At 46.5% G+C, this 22,090-nt stretch overlaps 1 protein-coding gene and 1 long non-coding RNA gene across 2 annotated transcripts in view; one reads left to right on the forward strand and one right to left on the reverse strand.

The window, feature by feature from the left end:
• Positions 1-11,028, forward strand: part of LOC138760443 (uncharacterized) — a 56,928-nt gene extending 45,900 nt beyond the window's left edge. The window contains exons 4-7 of the long non-coding RNA XR_011355609.1: positions 7,979-8,164; positions 9,323-9,392; positions 10,436-10,504; positions 10,691-11,028. This is a non-coding gene — a long non-coding RNA (uncharacterized lncRNA). The remainder of the gene's footprint in view (positions 1-7,978; positions 8,165-9,322; positions 9,393-10,435; positions 10,505-10,690) is intronic.
• LOC138760442 (stonin-1-like) overlaps positions 1-19,482 on the reverse strand; it is a 182,877-nt gene extending 163,395 nt beyond the window's left edge. Inside the window, exons 1-3 of the mRNA XM_069931028.1 lie at positions 19,306-19,482; positions 9,278-9,365; positions 3,675-5,476 (exon numbers count right to left, since the gene is read on the reverse strand). Of these exons, the coding sequence (XP_069787129.1) occupies positions 3,675-5,400 (1,726 nt within the window). The 5' untranslated portion in view covers positions 5,401-5,476; positions 9,278-9,365; positions 19,306-19,482. The remainder of the gene's footprint in view (positions 1-3,674; positions 5,477-9,277; positions 9,366-19,305) is intronic.
• Positions 19,483-22,090: the final 2,608 nt, after the last annotated feature.

The raw sequence follows: 22,090 nt of genomic DNA on the forward strand, positions 1-22,090 counted from the left end.
TTTGTAAAGCTCTTAGAAGCTACTTAGAACCAACTTTCGGTCAGCTGCTTAGTATCTTGTGCCTCAGAATCAAATTTGTTTGATAAGCCCCCTGTGAAGGCTTTGGTTACTTTGCAACACTACAAGTCTCGTTTAAATACCTGTACCACATTTTCTTGAGCTAAAGAAGCAATGAGGAGTTTCAGCTTTTAATGCTTTGTCTCAGAATTTCACAGTGAAATTATAATTTGCCCTGCTATCACTTGTGTACAGGGGTCAAATCAATGCTCCTTGTTCAAATTTGCAGAGCCTGTATTATCTAGAGCTAGCATAAGTAGTCAATGCAATAACAAGCAGCAAATTTTAAAAATTAGAAATATTCAGTATACAATCAGGAAAATGGAATCTACAAAATATGGCACCAGGAGGGATAATATCTCAATTATTCAGGTGTAGTTTATACCCTATTTTTCCAGACCGTTATAAGCATTAAGGAAATGTTATCAAAGTCACTAAATAATAATTAATAATTATAATCTTTCATTGCAAAAGGGAAAAATGACATGTACTCTATCCTTATTACAGAAGGAAAAATTAGACTTTAAGGAAGGCTTTGTCTTTTCTATGCTAAAATCTTAATGGGCACAATGCTTGGTCAAAAACCACCAGAGAGCGAATGCTGTCCTGGGTCACCACACTTATCTTTAATGGATACAGACTGTCTGATTCTCTGGACCCTCAATGCAGAGCCAGCTCCAAGGGGCAAACAGGCTTCAGGCAACATAACAGTGAGCCAATGTCCCGTCTGTCAAAGACTTTTGAAGTTTTTTTTAAATCATGTTGGATCTGCTCTGCCACTTATCACTCTGCTCTGTCTCCAGTCTTCTTCCCATAACCCTTGATGCCCTGACTAATCAAATACCTGTCAATCTCTGCCTAAATACACCCAATGACCTTGCTTCCACAATGGCCTGTGACAACAAGTTTCATAAACTGACATTTGATTAAATAAAATTTTCCACATCTCTGTTTTAAATTGACACCCTTTTATCTTGTCCGAGAATCCCCTACCATGGGGAACATCCTTGCCATATCTATTCTGTCTAGGCCTTTCAGCATTCAAAATGCCTCTATGTGCTCCCCCTTTCCCCCCATCCTTCTGTACTCCAGTGAGTACAGTCCAAGAGCTGACAAACATTCTTCATATGCTAACCCTTTAATTCTTGGTATCATTCTAGTAAATCATCTCTGAACCCTTTCTAATGCCAGCACATCTTTTCACAAATAAGGTGCCCAAAACTGTACACAGTATTCCAACTGAGGTCTCACCTGTGCTTTATACAGTAGAGTACATTATATCCCTGCTATTATATGCTATTCTTCCAGAAATGAATGGAAATATTACATTCGTCTTTTTCACCACTGATTCAACCTGGAGGTCAATCGTTGTCCTGCACAAGGACTCCTAAGTTGCTTTGCACCTTGGAATTTTGAATTTTCTCCGTCTAAATAATAGTCTTCCTGTCTTTTTCTTCTGCCAAAGTGCATGACCGTACACTTCCAAACATTGTATTTCATCTGCCATCTGTTTGCCCATTCTCCTAATCTATCCAAGATTCACTGCAGCCTTTCAGTATCTCCAGCATCACCTCCCCTACCACCTGTTTTGGTATCACCTGGAAATTTAACCACAAAGTCAGTTATTCCATAATCCAATCAATTTATGTACAATATTAAAAGAAGCAGCCCCAACACCGAGCCCTGCGACCACCACTAGTAAAAGGTAGCCAACCAGAATAGGATACCGTTTCTCTGTTTCCTGCCAATCAGCCAATGCTCTACCCATTCTTATAATACAGTATTCTTCCTGTAACTCCATGGGCCCGGATCTTGTTTAGCAGCCTTATGCGTGGCACCTTGACAAAGTCCAAGTGCACAACATCCACTGCATCTCATCTGTTTATCCTCTTTGTAATCTCTTCAAAATCTGCAATAGTGGGTCCAAGAGTCAATTACAAACATTTCAAACAGATTTAGATCATTGAAAAATAAAACTATTAATGTGAAAAGGGAAAAGTAAGCATGCCACAAAATAGAAAGATAAATATCTTAAACATTAAAATGAAGTAACATTGGTGAAATAATTGAAACACAACAGCACTGAGCTTTTACAACAGGGTTCGTAACACATGCAGCCACTTTGTTAAAGCACAGTGAGAAAAATTTCTAAAGTTCACAAAGTTCTAACTAAACTGAGATAAGATTTATTGCTTTACTGTTTTGAATAGAGGGGAAAATGTATCACACTCTAGTTCTTTACTAAAATCTCCTTTTCAGAATCATTTTAGAAAATTATGGTCATTGTCCCTGATTTTTAATTGTTACAGTGGTCAGTCAATGACCAGAATTCTTGACTTTGATAACTTTCGGAAAGAGGCATATGTATGTGAAATGGGTGGAGTAGAGGTAGAGATCACCATGTGTTTATATTTAGCATCTCTTTATATTTATCAAAGAGGAATTCACAAATAAAACATATGGTTGTTTAAGATTTATGTTACTATTAATCTTTAGGTTATATATATATATATATATTTTAGTAAAGTTACTGTGTGGGATGGACAGGGACACACTCACACAGTTAAAACATATACTGAAGACTGATTGTCTGAAGCTGGAGAGCCATAAAACTAGAGTTGACGGCTCTATTGAAAGTTTGAAACAATGGATGTTTGCTCAGAAAGGCACCTGTGTACACACATAGCCATTTGCTTGTTGGCTTGTGTTGACAGCTGGACATTATCTGCTCATTAACTCATACTTACCTAAAAATCACGCAATGATCAAAGCAGTCATATGATTAAAGACACTTGAAGCAGCATTTTAAGTATTTAACCAGTTTTAATCTGAAGTCAGAAATGCAGTAACATTCTCTGAGAAAGTACTGCTGTTGTATTATCCTTGTCCAGGGAGAAACAGAGGATCAAAGAGGTTTCAGGAAATATGGCCACCTTGACCGTCTTTCTTTGTTAAGAGAGAGCAGTGCTGCTGTGGCCATCATAAAGGTCATTTCACCTAAAACCCTTGCCTGGGTTTGTGAAACCATCATGAAAATCACAAATATCGTAACCTCCGTGCAAAAGAGGGGAATTGTGGAAAAATCACTTGTATGAAGAAACATTTCTCTGAAAGCAAGTCTACAAGAATCCATGAGTTTTGAGAAAACTGATGACTCAGTGCCTCACCTACTCCTTTGAACAACAGTTTAAAGATTCTGAGTTTCAACACAAAAGATTTATATGGCTGAACTTTGAAATTGACTTCTCAGAATTGTGCTTGAACTGTAATGGTTTGGGATCTGCCACACACCTACACATATATATATTTGTGCATAATAGTTATTTATAAAAATTATTGTTTTGGAAATACCAATGTCTCGGTGAATTTCTATTGCTGCTGGTCTAGGTCATAATAATAGTTTTAAAAAAGAGTTAGTCCTGATTAACTGTATAATCATTATTTTATGCTTTAGTGAATAGATTCAAATCTTATAATAAGTAAATATGTGTTCAAAATTTGACTTATAATTTGATAGTATTTATAAAATTATTATATCATGTTTGGGAATCAGCACACTTCACCAGCTGTTCCAGTTTCTGCACACTGACTTTCTACAATTATATTATGGTAAATACCTGCATTCTTGTCCGGTAGACTATCAATCCTCCAGACAATTGCCCTGAAAGCATGTTCATACTTAGCAGTGCCTAGAGTGACTTGCATTACTGGTTCACCATCTGTCGTGCTAAGAGAGCCAAGTCGTGCATTACGATTTTTCTTCGCCCTCAAGGACTTCTGTCTGAAGAGATGCACTGTGCGAAATATCTTGAACCACACCAAAGGAACAGGAAACCGTATCGTGACATTTTCGCAATACTTTGAAGGCAGCATGTTTTGTAGATTGGAATAAGCAGTGGACATGATTAGAAAGGCTTGCAATTCTGTGTAGGCTCCCTGAACTGTGACACGACCTTTTAACAAAAAAGGAAGCTCAGGATTATCGCAGACCGTTTTGAATCGCATCAGTTCCAATCTACAGGCATCAGGAGGGGTAAACCTTATGATTCTAGATTTCTCAAACTCATTTTCTTTCACACACTTATGTACACGGTAATCACAGATCTGAATCCATGTACTATCCTTCTCATTTTTTAAGTAACTGTTGTCTTTAATTTGAAGTTGTACATCATTAAGAGCTAAGAAACATTCAGCATTGCCATTAATGAAGCACAAACAATGAATGTGAGTTGTCACTGAAGTTTCAAAGAGTTTTCCTTCCTTTGTAAATGTTCCCCAGAAGCGATCTGTTATTTCTAGTGACATTTCTTGCTCTTCATAGATCTTCCTGCATGGTGTTGTGGAAGGCAGCTTCATTAGTTCCTCTTCAATAGTAGCAATTAAGTCTGTCATATCCCTGTAATCAGTTGTACCAAACTTCAACACCTGCTCGATTCCTGCCTCATGCAGAACTTCAGGTTTTGGATGATACTTGCGTTTTTCTGTGTAGAACACATGTTCAATCTTCACTGTGTGGATCTTTCCTGAGTTCTTGTAGTTCTCCAACTTGGGTTCTGAGAGCCTGCAGTAAGGTTGCAACTGCAACTCTTTAAAGGGTTTCTCAAGGCCCTTCTCATAATATAATTGTAAAACACCACCAGCCAGGAGCTTGAGATAGATTGGACCCCACTGACGAGAAGACATCATGTTCTTCTTCTCAGGAATCCTCATCATTAAAAGCCAACCATCTTTGCACTCATGTCTGAAGAGATTCCTACCAACAGATAAAGACATTTGAGTACCAAGCAGTTTGCTTCCTGATGTTGAACTCCGTGATATCTGCAAGTCCTCTCCTTGTATTTTTTCAGTCAGAGGTGAATTGTCCTGAGTTTGACGATGTCCTCCTATTTCCTTTGGTGAACTGCTTTCATGAAGTAAAGTGGTTGTTGCATTAATGCCTGACATTTTATTAGGGTGGCTGCTCTCCTGTTCACAGTGAGTAGCATCAGTCCACAAAATACATCCTTGATTCCAAAAAGGGTTGGTGTATCCATTCTCATTGTTGAGTGACCTGAAGTGATTGGTTTGTGATTGTTCCTCTATCTTAAATAAGTAGTTATCATTAGGTGAGCTCGGTGTCGTTGGTGTCTGAGGCCCGTGGATTTGAGTGCAAGGAAAGCTTGTGCACTGTGGAGAAAGAGGTGTGCTACTTCCAGAGGCAGATCTCCAGGCTTTTTCATATTGAGAGGAAATATTTAACACCAATCCTTTGAACCCATTATCTGACTCAAAGGACCCTTTTGGTGACTGGAAAGCACAATCGTCATCAAAAGTAACCCAGTTTGGATAACTGGCAGAACACATGTTTAATCTGACATGTTTACTTCATAAAAAATCTCCTCTTCTCGTGAGTCTCGAAGATGGATTGCGACACACCTTACTGAAGAAACAAAAGAATAAAAACAATTATATTTTCAGTTGTGATTCAATAGTCCTAAATTATAAATAATCCCAGATTACAGATAATTAGAAAAAAAAATTTTTTTTTGTTAAATAGCAGTGCCCTGAAAGTCAGAATATACAATGCATGTCTCCTAATGTTTTGTTGCTGTACTTAGTCATCATTCAGCTATATTTCCCTGGCCTTTTAACAGGTTTCAAATATAGGTACAAATGAAAAACATACTTTATCAAAAGAATTCAAAATTCAACACTCTGTAAATACTCTTTACAATTAGCTAAAATTCTCTATTTTTATCTTAAAACATTGGCAAATATTTGGTCACAAAATTCTGCAAGACAAATAGTGCCATTCCATAAAACAACATTGAATACACAAGGCTCTCAACAGAATAACTCCAAAAGGTTTTCATTCTTTGTGAAACTATTTCAAGCATTTATCACCCTCTCAGTAATGATGTTAGTCTGGTGTCTGTGATATATCTGTGCAGAAGTATACTCATCAGTTCATGAGTTATGGGATGTAAAGCACAAGTAGCAGTTCGTGTTAATGTTTACTAAAAGTGTTAGCACATGTCTGGAAGCTTCCAGTGTTTCCTGGAGTTTATTTAACATGGTGCTCATCAATTCTACAATAAAACCCACCTCCACTACAACTTGTGATGAGATCCAAAACTCAACATTCAATGGGGCAAGTAAAATTATTCTGCCCTTTGGAGAAACCCTAAAAAGAACTTGCTGAGGATTGGTGCTGACCAGAGAAGCTGACAAATCAAATCAGGGAAGATAAAACTGTTGGAATGTCAAAGACTTGACAACCACAATGTCCAATGGTTAAGCAGTGTCATTAAAAAAGGAGGCATTCTGAGCAGCAAAGAAATGGTAATAAGTGGAGGAGGCTCAAAAGATATGAACATATTGCTGAGGTGCCTTATACCAATGTCATTATTCAGGGAGAAAAAAGACAAAATGGTGGCTCAAGTGTAGACAGGATATAAATTTGGAAAATCTAAGAATGTACAATCAATCAGATTTCAGATTTGTCAGATATAGACATGACATCACATACCACCCTGAGATTCTTTTTTCCTGCGGGCAAGGCAGAATTACCACATTGGTAGTGCAAAAAAAAATTGTACTCAGCATATACATTTTTTAAAAACTGTAAACAGAAAACTAATGTAAGCAAACCAACTGTGCAATACAGAGAGAATTTTAAAAATCAATAAAGTACACAAGTAAGAGTCTTTAAATGAGTCCCTGATTGAGTTTGTCATTGAGGAATCTGATGGTGGAGGGGGAGCAGTTGTTCCTGAACCTGGTGATGTGAGTCTTGTGGCACCTATTCCTCTTTCCTGATGGCAGCAGCGAGAACAGAGCATGTGCTGGGTGGTGTGGATCCTTGATTATTGCTCCTGCTCTCCGACAGTAGCACTCCTTGTAGATGCTTTCGATAGTGGGGAGAGTTTTGCCTGTGATGTCCTGGACTGTGTCCACTGCTTCTAGCAAGGCTTTGCGCTCAGGAGTATTGGTGTCCCCATACCTGACTGTGATGCAGCCGAACAGCACACTTTCCACCACACCTCTGTAGAAATTTACCAGGGTTTCTAGTGTTTTACCAAACCTCTGTGAACTCCTGCGGAAGTAGAGGCACTGACGTGCTTTCTTCACAATGCCATTGTGTGTTTGGTTCAAGAAAGATCCTCTGAGATAGTGACTCCCAAGAATTTAAATTTTCTCACTCTCTCCACCTGTGATTTCCCAATGATCACTGGATTGTATAACTCTGGCTTTCCTTTCCTAGAATCAACAATCAGCTCCTTAGACTTGGTGACATTGAGTGCAAGGTGCACCATTCAGCCAAGTTTTCAATCTCCCTCCTGTACGCTGATTCATTACCTTTCTTTACACAACTCACTTTATACAGTTTATAAATTTCTTTATACAACCCACTACCGTGGTATCGTCAGCAAATTTGTAAATGAGTCTTTCATTTATGCAGAGAATGGAAATGTTCTTTGCTGCAAATAGTATTTTGGAAGAACAAGATCGTTTTAAAATAAGCAATAACAGATTACTGCCTAAAGAAAATGGAAGAAGTTTAGTCTATCACATTAACTGGTTCTAAGACCCATTTTTCTAATCTGACAGAAACAGAATTCATGCACAACAGTTAAATGGACAATTGAGGAACAGAGATCTCTTTTCCTTTGTATGGTTTTCCTGGAGAATTGGGGTCTATTGGTGCCTATAAAGAGTAATGGTATCAAATATGTTATTTTTTTCTCCCATACCACCTAATGTCTAAAGCTGCAGCCACAAGGATTGTGAGTGTCCTCAGAGAACCTGTGAAGAGGGAAGTATCCCAGGGTTGCTTGCCACTGACCATGAGCTGTCATTTAGTTAATTCTCAGGTCTGTCATTGTACAATACCATATTCCATCACAGGAATAAGCCTACTGGAGCTTTTGCTGTGTTACAGATTTTGAATACAGTTGAATTTACCGCACTAAACATAGAGGAGAGGCTGGTGGGATGACAGTTGAAACAAAAGCAAGATCACAATCACATCTGAACAACTCATTGGGAAGGAGTTCAGAGAAGCTACAAGAACAACACATGAAAACCAATCAATATGGATGACCTACAGAAGTGAGATGTTGATGAGGTAATACTGTATACCTCTGTGATACAAAGAGTTATCATATTCAAATAGAAGTGGGATATTAATTATTTGGTTGAAGTGAGTGAAATCCCCAAACTTATTTGAGAAATATGCAATAATAAAGTTAATTTTAGAATATAGAACTCTTATTGAAGAGGAAACTCCAAAGATGGAGTTGAAAGCAGGACGTAACACATTCTTCAGATCAAGTATATCAGAGTCTCAGAAGCAGTGAACAAGGTCCAAGGGAGAACTGAGAAAAACATCAAATGGATTGAACAAGTATATATGCAAAATTGTCTTTTAAAGGGGAAAATAAGTACATCTTTAATAAAGGTTCTGTGCTCTGAGGATCCTTGGCTCTCCTGGATTTCACTTATGCCATTGCTCACCAATTCCACAATAGTGGTTCATGTGGCCCGCAACAAACTGAAGTTATCTAAATTCATATCAAAATTTGCTCTTCTGTATTCTCCTCCTATGTTTTCTGGTGAACTGTAAGAAATTGGTTTTGCCCCAATGATTCCCATTTCATTCATCAGAAAGTTCAAGGAAGTCTTCACCCATCTGTCTCCTCTCCAGTCTGCAAAAGTACATCTTATCTCTCTAAAATTCAATCCCTACGCCAATCAACTCTTCAATTTGCACCACTTCAATAGAGCATGACACTGTTTTTAACTTTATTCTTGACTATATAATAGAAAAAAAATGAACAAAAAAATTTAGAAAATAATATTTTCTTTAAGTGAGGTAATATGTGGTGTAGCATTTACTGTTGGCAATGCACACAATTAGTTGGTGTGTAATGTTCACACTAAAACGTTCTCATTCTGGTGCAGTCAGTTAGTTTGGTCAAGGAATTTAACACTTTTTTGCAGGAAATCAACAGTTCTGAATTAACGGTTGAAAATAACAACATTTTGAAGATTCGGAAAACTACAACCACTCAATTTTTAGTGCAGTTTGAACACGAGCATTGACACAGTGTTGATTTAAAGTCATTGCTCGCCTTTGTCATTACAAGACAAGGATTTGTCAGAAGGTTTGAGAAACATTTTAATTCACATTTTAAAATTCTTTAGGTTTAGATATTAAACAAAATGTGGGTTGTTTTACCTGAGAATTATTTATTTCACATTGAAGTCTTACTGCATTGCACAGAGTCCACTTCAGAGGCTACGAGGGAGACAACTTCCAATGCTCTCTGCCACCAATCAGAAGGAAGCACAAAGTGAGTTCAAGATTCAATATTCAATTTATTGTTATCCAATAAAAACAGTGCAACATGACTTGAAATTTGCCTTAGTCTGCCATAGGACAGACAGATTCACCATCTCTGAATTACAGTCAGAGAAAGAGGAGCAAAAGAGGGTCCCCTCAGAGTCAACAAGTGCCCATGAGGTCACTTCCAGCACTTCCGCAGCCGCCAAAGCCACACCAAACAGTCCAAACCAACAGCAGCCCGAGTGTCAGATCCAAACCTCAGACACAATCAGGAACCTTCAGTGGGTTCGGCATCCTCTTGCATCCCAGTCCCAAATCCTGGTGCCCTTTCAGCCAGTCCTAATGACAGTCGCCAGCAGCCTGCAGCCAGCATGGGTTTCCTCGCCTTGAGTCTCCAACAGCCCGCCGCCTGTGTGTTTCTTCAAACGCAACTGTGGTCACCATCCAGTGTGTTGTCTCCTCTGCTTCTCCTTCTCAAATGGAGAGCCGGAATTCTCCCAATTTTCAGGTGCCTTGTAGCAGTCCGCTGTTCCCCCCGGAGTCTACAGTAACACACCCCACTCCCCTCCCCGTGGCTGTGGCCAATCTTAGGTGCCTCCGTCATGGGCATAGACCCTGTGATTGCAGCATTTTTAACTAAAACCACCATTGGTTCCATTTACGGGCCATTTAAAGTCTGTACAGAACTGATGGCAGTCAGAATGGGCGGATGGACCCCGTGGGACCACTGTGTCACTCCCCGCGGGTCTGCACCAATGGCAGTGCTGCCGTTACAGCAGCATCGGAAGTGCCGCCACCTTGGCATCCAGAAGTAACTCCTCTCCAAAATTTTCCCTCTTCACTGAATCAATAATCTAAGAACTGACCATCATCAGTGGCCTAGTGCTGCAAATCCACATTATACTAGGGTTTACCACATTTCCCTATGGAAGCTCTGATTCCCAGTGTAGACATGGCCCAAGTCAATGCCAGCTGCCTTCAGGCTGCCTCCTGGACAGTTGGCTGCTCTGGTTCCTCATAGAGAAGTGTGAACTTCCATGTATTTTCTAGTTCTCAGGTTGTGAAGAATGTGCCACATGAAAACAAGCAGGAGAGATTGAGTGCTACGAGAAAGGCGAGGTGAGTTATAGAATCATGGAGGTATAGAGCACAGAAACAGACCCTTCACCCCAAGGAGTCCATGCTAAGTTGTTATTTTTACGTAGTACCTTCAATTATTCTAAATTAGTTTATCGATGTACAAGTTATTTTTAAATGTGCTAAACATTTCAAAATTATTAACCATGATGCAATTTTTTTGAACAGATTCCAAGTATTCAAAGGCTCTGAGACCAGTACAGTTTGACAGCTGGGGTCTGACAGGCAGTCAAAGCTGTTGTCTGCTTGTGCCCAGCTGACTGCACTAACACAACCTCTACGATGCACTCGGCCATGCCAAAGGACTGGGTGTAGGGCACAAGGAGGACTAGGCCTGTTTGGAACAAACAGTGTGGCCTGGAGAGATGTCTACTGATAATGAATCAACAGAAAATCAGCCCCAATATTGCAAATGTATATTTATGTCACTCTGCCTCGTAGTAAAGCAAGTTGGACAACAATAATAGACACTTTGCAGCTAATTATATCAGGAACAACCCTCTTTTATGTCACATTTCAACTTGCAAGGTCAGCACAGAAATCAGGGAGAGAAAATTAAAATTGACCTTTAGCAGAGTCAATTCTTTCATTTAAGAGGAGGCTGGATATATACATGAATAGGAGGGGGTTGGAGGGTTATGGACGGAGAATAGGCAGGGGATCTAGTGGAGTTGTTTTAGTGAATCAGCATGGACTTGAAGGGCTGAGATGGCCTGTTTCCATGCCATAAACTGTTATATCGTAATATGATCTGGGTGAAAAATCTCCCTGATTAGAGTTCGGACAAGGTCCCCAACTTGCTTCACAGATATTGTTCAATCTGCTAGATTTCTGCATCTGTTCTGGTTTAATGCTACCTTGGATTATCCATCGTGAGCCAAACACTTTTCTTCCATTTCCCTTTTTCTCTCTCTGGCTGCAAGCTGATCATTTACAGAACATGCAAATCTCCAAAGAATAAGATTTTTCCAGTACAGAAATATGATGAAAATATGGATTGGAAACAAAAATCCTGGTTGGTGCAGTGAATTAATGAAATATTCCATCACTTTTTGGATCTAAGATGATGAATGGGATGTCTGCCTACTCTCCTTCTAAATGACATTTAGACAGGCACATGGATTGGAAAGGCTAAGAGGGATATGGGCCAAGGGAAATGGGGCGAGCTTGGAAGAAATGGACCTCAAACCAATCACGAAGAAGGCTCGCCAGCAGATATACTTTGTGAGGAGTTTGAGGAGACACGATATGTCATTGAAGACTCTCAAAAGTTTCTGCAGTGTACCAATGGAGAGCATTCGGCCTGGTTGTATCACTTGTCTGGTATGGAGGTCCCAATTCTCAGGAAAAGAATAAGCTCCAGAGTTGTTAACTCAGCCTGCAACATCACAAGCACCAGTCATCACTCCATCAAGGACATGTACGCGAGGTGATTTCTTAAGAAAGCAGTCTCTATCCTCAAAGACCCCCACCACCCAGGCCATGGCCTCTTCACTCTGCTACCATTGGGAAAAAGGTTCAGGAGCCTGAAGACTAGCACTCAGCAGCTCAAGGACAGCTTCTTTCCCACTGCCATCATATTCCTGAATAATCAATGAACCACAGACACTGCCTTACGTTGACTTCTTCTTTATCTTGTACTATTTTTATTTATTTTGTAAAGTGATTTATATCAATGTTTGCACCGTGATGCTGCTGCAAGACAACGAATTTTGTGGCATGTTCATGACAATAAATTCTGATTCTGATATTGGGCCAAAGAGCCTGTTTTCATGGTGTAGAACTCTGACGATTTAAAATGGTGCCTGATACACCTGCTGAACAAGGCCTTTGAAGTCCATGGGAAACTCTAATTATCTTATCAGTAAGAGCAGCAAGCAAATTGTCATTGACCAGTCCAAGATACTGAGAAAAGAAAGACGGGCATGGAGAGAGACTAGAATGAGAGCAACTAGCCCAAACAAAATGTATTGATTTGAACATTTGTGATTCTCCAAAAAACTTAGATTTTCTCCAATGAGAAGAAATGAATTAATGTCCACTATTTTATTCAAAATGAAATGCATGCACCTGGTACGCATTGCTCAACACCAGGAATGCCCCTTCATGGGCCACAGTCCATGTCACTCCTGTCTTAGTGGTGTGGATGTGGTGGTTGCCAAGCCTCACCCCTGCAGGGAGGTCTCTCAATAACTGGTGATCGAGCCCCCTCATACTTGTCCTTCATAGGTTTTGTTTGTTGGTATGCGTGTTCTGTCTGGCTGTGTCTTGCACTGAGGATCGGGTTGGACTTGTGGAATCAGATGACCATAAACTTGACTAATTCAGTCCTGTTTCGGCCAAAATCAGACAAGCAGCATTTTCCAAGTGTCCTGAACCTGCCCTGGCATTAACATTCTTCCTGGATTGGTCATCCATGCCAACATGTCTGTGCTGTGACTGCTCCCTTACACCACTGCAGACAGATATTTAAGGTGATTATAGCTTGGACCTCAGACGGCCCTCCAATTATAGAGCCATCATTGTCTGTAGCTTCAACAGCACATCAGTGAGAATGTTTGCATTCTTTTCTCTCTGAGAACAAACTATCCACAGTGTTCTCATCCGAACTACTGGCGTCTGGTCAACCCCTCTATTACTTGATGAGAATCATGTGTGATGGCGGGTTCAAGAGGGGGACAGGAAATGCCAGTTTTCGTGCAACAGCATTCCTTCTCCCAGCCCTGCCTCCCTCCGCCTTCTCACTGGGGGGGGGGGGATCAATCCCGTGTCGCAGTCACACAAGGGAAGAAACTATCCTCGAAGAACTGCTCCTGTCACATCGGATTCGATGGTCAACATGGGCAGGGCGGTCCGAAGGGTCCCCCACCCCACCCCGTGCTCTATCATGCTATTAACATTCTTTGGAGTTATTGGGAAGATCGTCTTAAACAACATGTGGAAAATTAAAGTCGATACAGGACGACACTGTCACTTGTTCAGCCACTCATTTTAAAGACAGAATGCCGGGACTGGGGGCCAGGCCGTTCAGAGTTTGGCCGCGAGTGGAGCCGGTGGGGGGGGGCTTTTACCATCTCGGGCGAGCTCGGTTATAGTCACCAGCTGCGGCTGGAAGGAAACAAGAAAACCTGCAGATGCTGGGGGTCGAGTGCAATGGACGAGAACGCTGCGCGACCCCGCTGAGTTTCTCCCGCAACTACGGTTGGAAAGAACGCAGATGCCTTGTCTTGCCTCATAGCGCACACACACGCAGCGGCTGACACACACACACACACAGCGGCTGACACACACACACACACAGCGGCTGACACACACACACACACAGCGGCTGACACACACACACACACACAGCGGCTGACACACACACACACACACACAGCGGCTGACACACACACACACAGCGGCTGACACACACACACACAGCGGCTGACACACACACACACAGCGGCTGACACACACACACACAGCGGCTGACACACACACACAGCGGCTGACACACACACACAGCGGCTGACACACACACACAGCGGCTGACACACACACACAGCGGCTGACACACACACACAGCGGCTGACACACACACACAGCGGCTGACACACACACACACGCAGCGGCTGACACACACACACGCAGCGGCTGACACACACACACACGCAGCGGCTGACACACACACAGCGGCTGACACACACACAGCGGCTGACACACACGCAGCGGCTGACACACACGCAGCGGCTGACACACACACGCAGCGGCTGACACACACGCAGCGGCTGACACACACACACGCAGCGGCTGACACACACACACGCAGCGGCTGACACACACACACGCAGCGGCTGACACACACACACGCAGCGGCTGACACACACACACGCAGCGGCTGACACACACACACGCAGCGGCTGACACACACACACGCAGCGGCTGACACACACACACGCAGCGGCTGACACACACACACGCAGCGGCTGACACACACACACGCAGCGGCTGACACACACACACGCAGCGGCTGACACACACACACGCAGCGGCTGACACACACACACGCAGCGGCTGACACACACACACACAGCGGCTGACACACACACACACAGCGGCTGACACACACACACACAGCGGCTGACACACACACACACAGCGGCTGACACACACACACACAGCGGCTGACACACACACACACAGCGGCTGACACACACACACACAGCGGCTGACACACACACACACAGCGGCTGACACACACACACACAGCGGCTGACACACACACACACAGCGGCTGACACACACACACACAGCGGCTGACACACACACACACAGCGGCTGACACACACACACACAGCGGCTGACACACACACACACAGCGGCTGACACACACACACACAGCGGCTGACACACACACACACAGCGGCTGACACACACACACACAGCGGCTGACACACACACACACAGCGGCTGACACACACACACACAGCGGCTGACACACACACACACAGCGGCTGACACACACACACACAGCGGCTGACACACACACACACAGCGGCTGACACACACACACACAGCGGCTGACACACACACACACAGCGGCTGACACACACACACACAGCGGCTGACACACACACACAGCGGCTGACACACACACACACAGCGGCTGACACACACACACACAGCGGCTGACACACACACACACAGCGGCTGACACACACACACACAGCGGCTGACACACACACACACAGCGGCTGACACACACACACACAGCGGCTGACACACACACACACAGCGGCTGACACACACACACACAGCGGCTGACACACACACAGCGGCTGACACACACACACAGCGGCTGACACACACACACACAGCGGCTGACACACACACACACAGCGGCTGACACACACACACACAGCGGCTGACACACACACACACAGCGGCTGACACACACACACCCAGCGGCTGACACACACACACCCAGCGGCTGACACACACACACCCAGCGGCTGACACACACACACCCAGCGGCTGACACACACACACCCAGCGGCTGACACACACACCCAGCGGCTGACACACACACACCCAGCGGCTGACACACACACACCCAGCGGCTGACACACACACACACAGCGGCTGACACACACACACACAGCGGCTGACACACACACACACAGCGGCTGACACACACACACACAGCGGCTGACACACACACACACAGCGGCTGACACACACACACACAGCGGCTGACACACACACACACAGCGGCTGACACACACACACACAGCGGCTGACACACACACACACAGCGGCTGACACACACACACAGCGGCTGACACACACACACAGCGGCTGACACACACACACAGCGGCTGACACACACACACAGCGGCTGACACACACACACAGCGGCTGACACACACACACAGCGGCTGACACACACACACAGCGGCTGACACACACACACAGCGGCTGACACACACACACAGCGGCTGACACACACACACAGCGGCTGACACACACACACAGCGGCTGACACACACACACAGCGGCTGACACACACACACAGCGGCTGACACACACACACAGCGGCTGACACACACACACAGCGGCTGACACACACACACAGCGGCTGACACACACACACAGCGGCTGACACACACACACAGCGGCTGACACACACACACAGCGGCTGACACACACACACAGCGGCTGACACACACACACAGCGGCTGACACACACACACAGCGGCTGACACACACACACAGCGGCTGACACACACACACAGCGGCTGACACACACACACAGCGGCTGACACACACACACAGCGGCTGACACACACACACAGCGGCTGACACACACACACAGCGGCTGACACACACACACAGCGGCTGACACACACACACAGCGGCTGACACACACACACAGCGGCTGACACACACACACAGCGGCTGACACACACACACAGCGGCTGACACACACACACAGCGGCTGACACACACACACAGCGGCTGACACACACACACAGCGGCTGACACACACACACAGCGGCTGACACACACACACAGCGGCTGACACACACACACAGCGGCTGACACACACACACAGTGGCTGACACACACACACAGTGGCTGACACACACACACAGTGGCTGACACACACACACAGTGGCTGACACACACACACAGTGGCTGACACACACACACAGTGGCTGACACACACACACAGTGGCTGACACACACTCACACGCAGTGATTCACATATTTACACATACACACAGTGACTGAGACACACACACTGCTGGAGGGACTCAACCGGTCCGGCATCATCCGCGGATGCATCAACGTTTCAGGCCATCACCATTCAGTGAAGCTGCCCACATTGAACAAGACCAGGTCGGCGGTGGGAGGGGGGGTGGGGGAGACACGCCAGTGAGGTTCCAAGAGGCTGCAGATCGAAGCGTTTTATTTCTATGGCAGTTGCAACTAAAGCAAAATGGATTAAATTAAGTGGTTTCAAGTTTTTAATCATTTTTCCGTTTGCATCAATTTCACTCCCCCGTTGGATCACAGACACCGCCTTTAGTGCGGCCCGGCCTTCAACTACAGAGCAAGTTGTTCAAAATTCCGCGGAAATATGTTCTGAACGTGAAATCAATAACAAAAACACAAACGGCGATCGTCCGCCAGTCAACCTCGCTCAGAAGCAGCGGGAGGTTGAGCTTCCTTCGCCCGTCCGCCCTCAGCTCGGCTCAAAAGAAACAAAAAGCTGCGAATCACCAGAGAATGAAAGACCCCCTCCCCCTCCCTCCGCCCCCTCCCCCTCCGCCCCCTCCCCCCGCCCCCTCCCCCCGCCCCCTCCCCCTCCCTCCTCCCCCTCCCTCCGCCCCCTCCCCCTCCCTCCGCCCCCTCCCCCTCCCTCCGCCCCCTCCCCCTCCCTCCGCCCCCTCCCCCTCCCTCCGCCCCCTCCCCCTCCCTCCGCCCCCTCCCCTCTCTCCGCCCCCTCCCCCTCTCTCCGCCCCCTCCCCCACTCTCCGCCCCCTCCCCCACTCTCCGCCCCCTCCCCCACTCTCCGCCCCCTCCCCCACTCTCCGCCCCCTCCCCCACTCTCCGCCCCCTCCCCACTCTCCGCCCCCTCCCCCTCCCACCACCACTCTCCGCCTCCTCCCCCACTCTCTGCCCCCTCCCCCCTCTCTCCCCCCCCACCACCACCTCCTCCCTCCCCTCTCTCTGCCCCCCCCACCACCACCTCCTCCCTCCCCCCTCTCTCCCCCCCACCACCACCTCCTCCTTCCCCCCTCTCTCCCCCCCACCACCACCTCCTCCCTCCCCCCTCTCTCCCCCCCACCACCACCTCCTCCCTCCCCACTCTCTCCCCCCCACCACCACCTCCTCCCTCCCCCTCTCTCCCCCCCACCACCACCTCCTCCCTCCCCCTCTCTCCCCCCCACCACCACCTCCTCCCTCCCCCTCTCTCCCCCCCACCACCACCTCCTCCCTCCCCCTCTCTCCCCCCCACCACCTCCTCCCTCCATCCTCTTTCCCCCCCCACCTCCTACTCCCCCCCACCTCCTCCTCCCCCCCCACCTCCTCCTCCCCCCCCCCTCCTCCCCCCCTCCTCCCCCCCACCTCCTCCCCCCCCCTCCTCCCTCCCCCACCTCCTCCCCCCCACCTCCTCCTCCCCCCCACCTCCTCCCCCCCACCTCCTCCTCCCCCTCTCTCCCCCCACCACCTCCTCCTCCCTCTCTCCCCTCCCACCACCTCCCTCCCCTCTCTCCCCCCCCACCACCACCTCCTCCCCCCCACCTCCTCCTCCCCCTCCCCCCCACCACCTCCTCCCCCCTCTCTCCCCCCCACCACCTCCTCCCCCCCACCTCCTCCCTCCCCCACCTCCTCCCCCCACCACTTCCTCCCCCCACCACCTCCTCCCCCCCACCACCTCCTCCCCCCCACCACCTCCTCCCCCCCACCTCCTCCCCCCCCACCTCCTCCCCCCACCACCTCCTCCCCCCTCTCTCCTCCTCCCCCCTCTCTCCTCCTCCCCCACCTCCTCCCTCCCCTCTCTCCCCCCCCACCTCCTCCCCCTCTCTCCTCCTCCCCCCTCTCTCCTCCTCCCCCACCTCCTCCCTCCCCTCTCTCCCCTCCCACCACCTCCCACCCCTCTCTCCCCCCCCACCACCACCTCCTCCCTCCCCCTCTCTCCCCCCCACCACCACCTCCTCCCTCCACCCTCTTTCCCCCCCACCTCCTCCTCCCCCCCACCTCCTCCTCCCCCCCACCTCCTCCTCCCCCCACCTCCTCCTCCCCCCCACCTCCTCCTCCCCCCACCTCCTCCTCCCCCCCACCTCCTCCCCCTCCCCCCCACCACCTCCTCCCCCTCTCTCCCCCCCACCACCTCCTCCCCCCCACCTCCTCCCTCCCCCACCTCCTCCCCCCACCACCTCCTCCCCCCTCTCTCCTCCTCCCCCCTCTCTCCCCCCCCACCTCCTCCCTCCCCTCTCTCCCCCCCCCACCTCCTCCCTCCCCTCTCTCCCCCCCCCATCACCACCTCCTCCCTCCCCCCCCCACCACCACCTCCTCCCTCCCCTCTCTCCCCCCACCCCCTCACCATCACCTCCTCCCTCTCCCCCCCCCCTCCGAAACGTCGCCAAGTGGCACAGTGAAGGTGTCCGCTTCGGCCCGGGCTGGACGGAGGTCATCCCTCCGCTCCGGGCTCGGCCACGAAGGCGACTCGCAGACATGACGGACCCCAGGAACGCGCTCTCCTCTCGGCAACTCCGCTAATATTCACTCACCTCTTCCCCCTTTTCTCCACACAGAGAGCCTGTGCTTAATCCAAACTTCGCTGAGCTCTTCGCGGTGACTGGTCCGGGGGGGAGAGGTGGGGGGGGGGGGGGGGTGACAGCCCGCGGGGGTTCAGCGTTGAAGAAGTAGCGGAGCGGCTCCCATCTGAGAAGCGGAGCCGAGCGGCCGGCTGAAAGCTACAAAAACACGGTCTGGATTGTGGGACGCGCTATAAAGGAAGTGAACGCCCCCCCCCCCCCCCAATGTTATGTAATGTGAGGTCTCCAGAGAGCAATGAAAGGAGCCTGCACTATTGTCGTGTGGGATGATGGAACATCAGGCTGCTGAGATGGACCGAGAAACAAATCAGCTCTTGATGTTTTGCAGTGAATTTCAGTCCAAAAAAAGTCTGAGCTCAACAAGTCTTTCATGTCCTTTGCAAAATGGTGCGGAGCAGTTTTCCCGCCGTTCGTTCTGTAGTAAATTGGAAAACGAGCCGTCGGAATTCAAGACCATTGATACACGAGTTTGCATTTCAAAAATGAGGCATTTAAGTTGAACGAATAAAAAGTTCTTTTCTTTAAAGATAGGTCTGTGTTCGACCTATCCCCCAGTCAAGTTCAATCTTATCTTCATCCTCAATTTGGGACCATTTGAGATATCTTGTGGGATATTTGGGATGTCTTATGTTTGCTCAAGGTCAGGATTGAATCTCAGTCTCTAGAACTGTACAGAAGTGACTCCACAAGATGACCACGATGGTGCCCAAAGTGGTCCATTCTGTTCAGATGTGTTCCTAAGACTCACGGAGGATTGCCCACTTTCTTTATCAATAAAATATTCCTTGAAATCTACCTCTTTAACGAATTGGGCAGCACGGTTGGTAGAGCGATTAGCACAATACCATAAAATATCTTATTATTATTACTACCTTGAAAAATGAGAAAGGGGAAGTTTAAAGGAGATGTACAAGGCCATTTTCTTTTAATACGGAGCCTAAAACACATTGTCAGGGAGGTGTTGGAAGTAGATTGGAAGTTTGAGGTGATTCGGTATGTCACTGAAAAATCTCGAAACCTTCTGCAGGTGTACTATGAGAGCATTCTGGCTGGTTGTATCACTGCTGGTATGGATTCCCAGAGAAAACCTATGATAAGAGACTGGAGAAAACCTGGATTTCTCACTCTTCGGTCAACCCTGGGCACCAATTTAAAGCAGCCTCTGAGCTCACATACGAGATATCAAAAGTCCAATGTTGCTGGAGAAAACATTTTTAAATCAAACTCTCCTTTCCAGATAATATATAATTTTTAAGTTTTAAAAGGTACAGTAATATTTTCTTGATCTATTTGTATTCCAAACGATCAAATAAATTTGCTACCTTTAAGCAGACAAGAATTTTTTATTTAGCATAAAAGTAATGAATGGGTTTGATTTTCTCTTTATAACTATCCATCTCTCTCTCTCTCTCTCTCTCTCTCTATTCCAGCTCTGTGATCTTCCCACTTACCCCAACTCTGCCAGACCAGACTCAGTGTCCATCCCATCACTAACGTAAGCCTCCGAAAATGTGTTGACTGACCCTGCCACAATGTACAGTGCCCTCCAAAATGTTTGTGACAAAGACACTTTATTCCTTAATTTGCCCCTCTGCCCCAGTTTTAAATGTGTAATCAAACAATTCACATGTGATTAAACCGCTCCTTCCAGATTTTATTCAAGGTTATTTGTATGCATGTTGGTTTGACCATGTAGAAATTACATCACTTTTTATACATAGTTTTCCCATTTCAGGTCACCATAATGTTGGGACATTTGGCTTCACAGGTGTTTGTGAGTATTCAGGTATAAGAGAGCTAGGCTTGCCTCTAAGCTTTTGATCACCTTTCGAGACTGTAGATGCCATTTTTCAACCTGAGGATCAGAGTTTTGTCAATGAAAGGAAAGAAGACATTAAGAGCCTGGAAGAAACAGTTAGACACATCACCCAAACCTTAGATTATCAAAATCAACTGTTTGGAAAATCATTAAGAAGAAAGAGTGATCACAAAAGAACTGATCGGCCAAGGAAGACCTCCACTGCTCAAGACAGCAAGATTCTCATCATAATGAAGAAAAATCTCCAATCTGACGGATTGGAAACACTCTTTAGGAAGCAAGTGTGGATGTGTGAATGACTACATGAACGGAAATACAGAGGCTGCACTGGAAGATGCAGACCACTAGTTTGCCACAGAAACAAGATGGCCAAATTACAGTTTGCTAATGCAACAAAGCTAAAAACTGGTCCCTTTCACAATGGGTAATAAAACTTTAGAGACTTGGTCTTATGAGAGGATCATACATATTGAGAATTGCAATGAACAGGGGAAATATTTCATTTGAACAATTAAAAAATAAATATGGAAACCTTAACCACACCATCTTCTGCTATTTTCAATTGAGAGCATACATAAGGAAAAATTGGGGTCAAAGTGTAGTGATGTGGAGACTAATTCGAAAGTGAAACACAAAGAAATTCACTTCAACAATGTATTTCTTATTTCAAACATGAGCCCTTAAACAGAGAGTTCATAAGATGGAAATCAGACTTAAATGTAAGTATTGTTGAACAAAACTGGTCTGATTTATGCAAGGACAGGATGACAAATACAATATTCAAAGAAAAACACACATGGGTGTCGCGAGGTATTTTATTGGGGCTGAGGCAAAGCTTTTATACTGTTGGTATACTGCTGTTTGCCCCATCAACTGATGTCACTATCCACATAACAATAGCGGGTTTCCCGTGCGCTA

The sequence above is a fragment of the Narcine bancroftii genome, chromosome 4, assembly GCF_036971445.1.
Source record: "Narcine bancroftii isolate sNarBan1 chromosome 4, sNarBan1.hap1, whole genome shotgun sequence".
NCBI lineage: Eukaryota > Metazoa > Chordata > Chondrichthyes > Torpediniformes > Narcinidae > Narcine > Narcine bancroftii.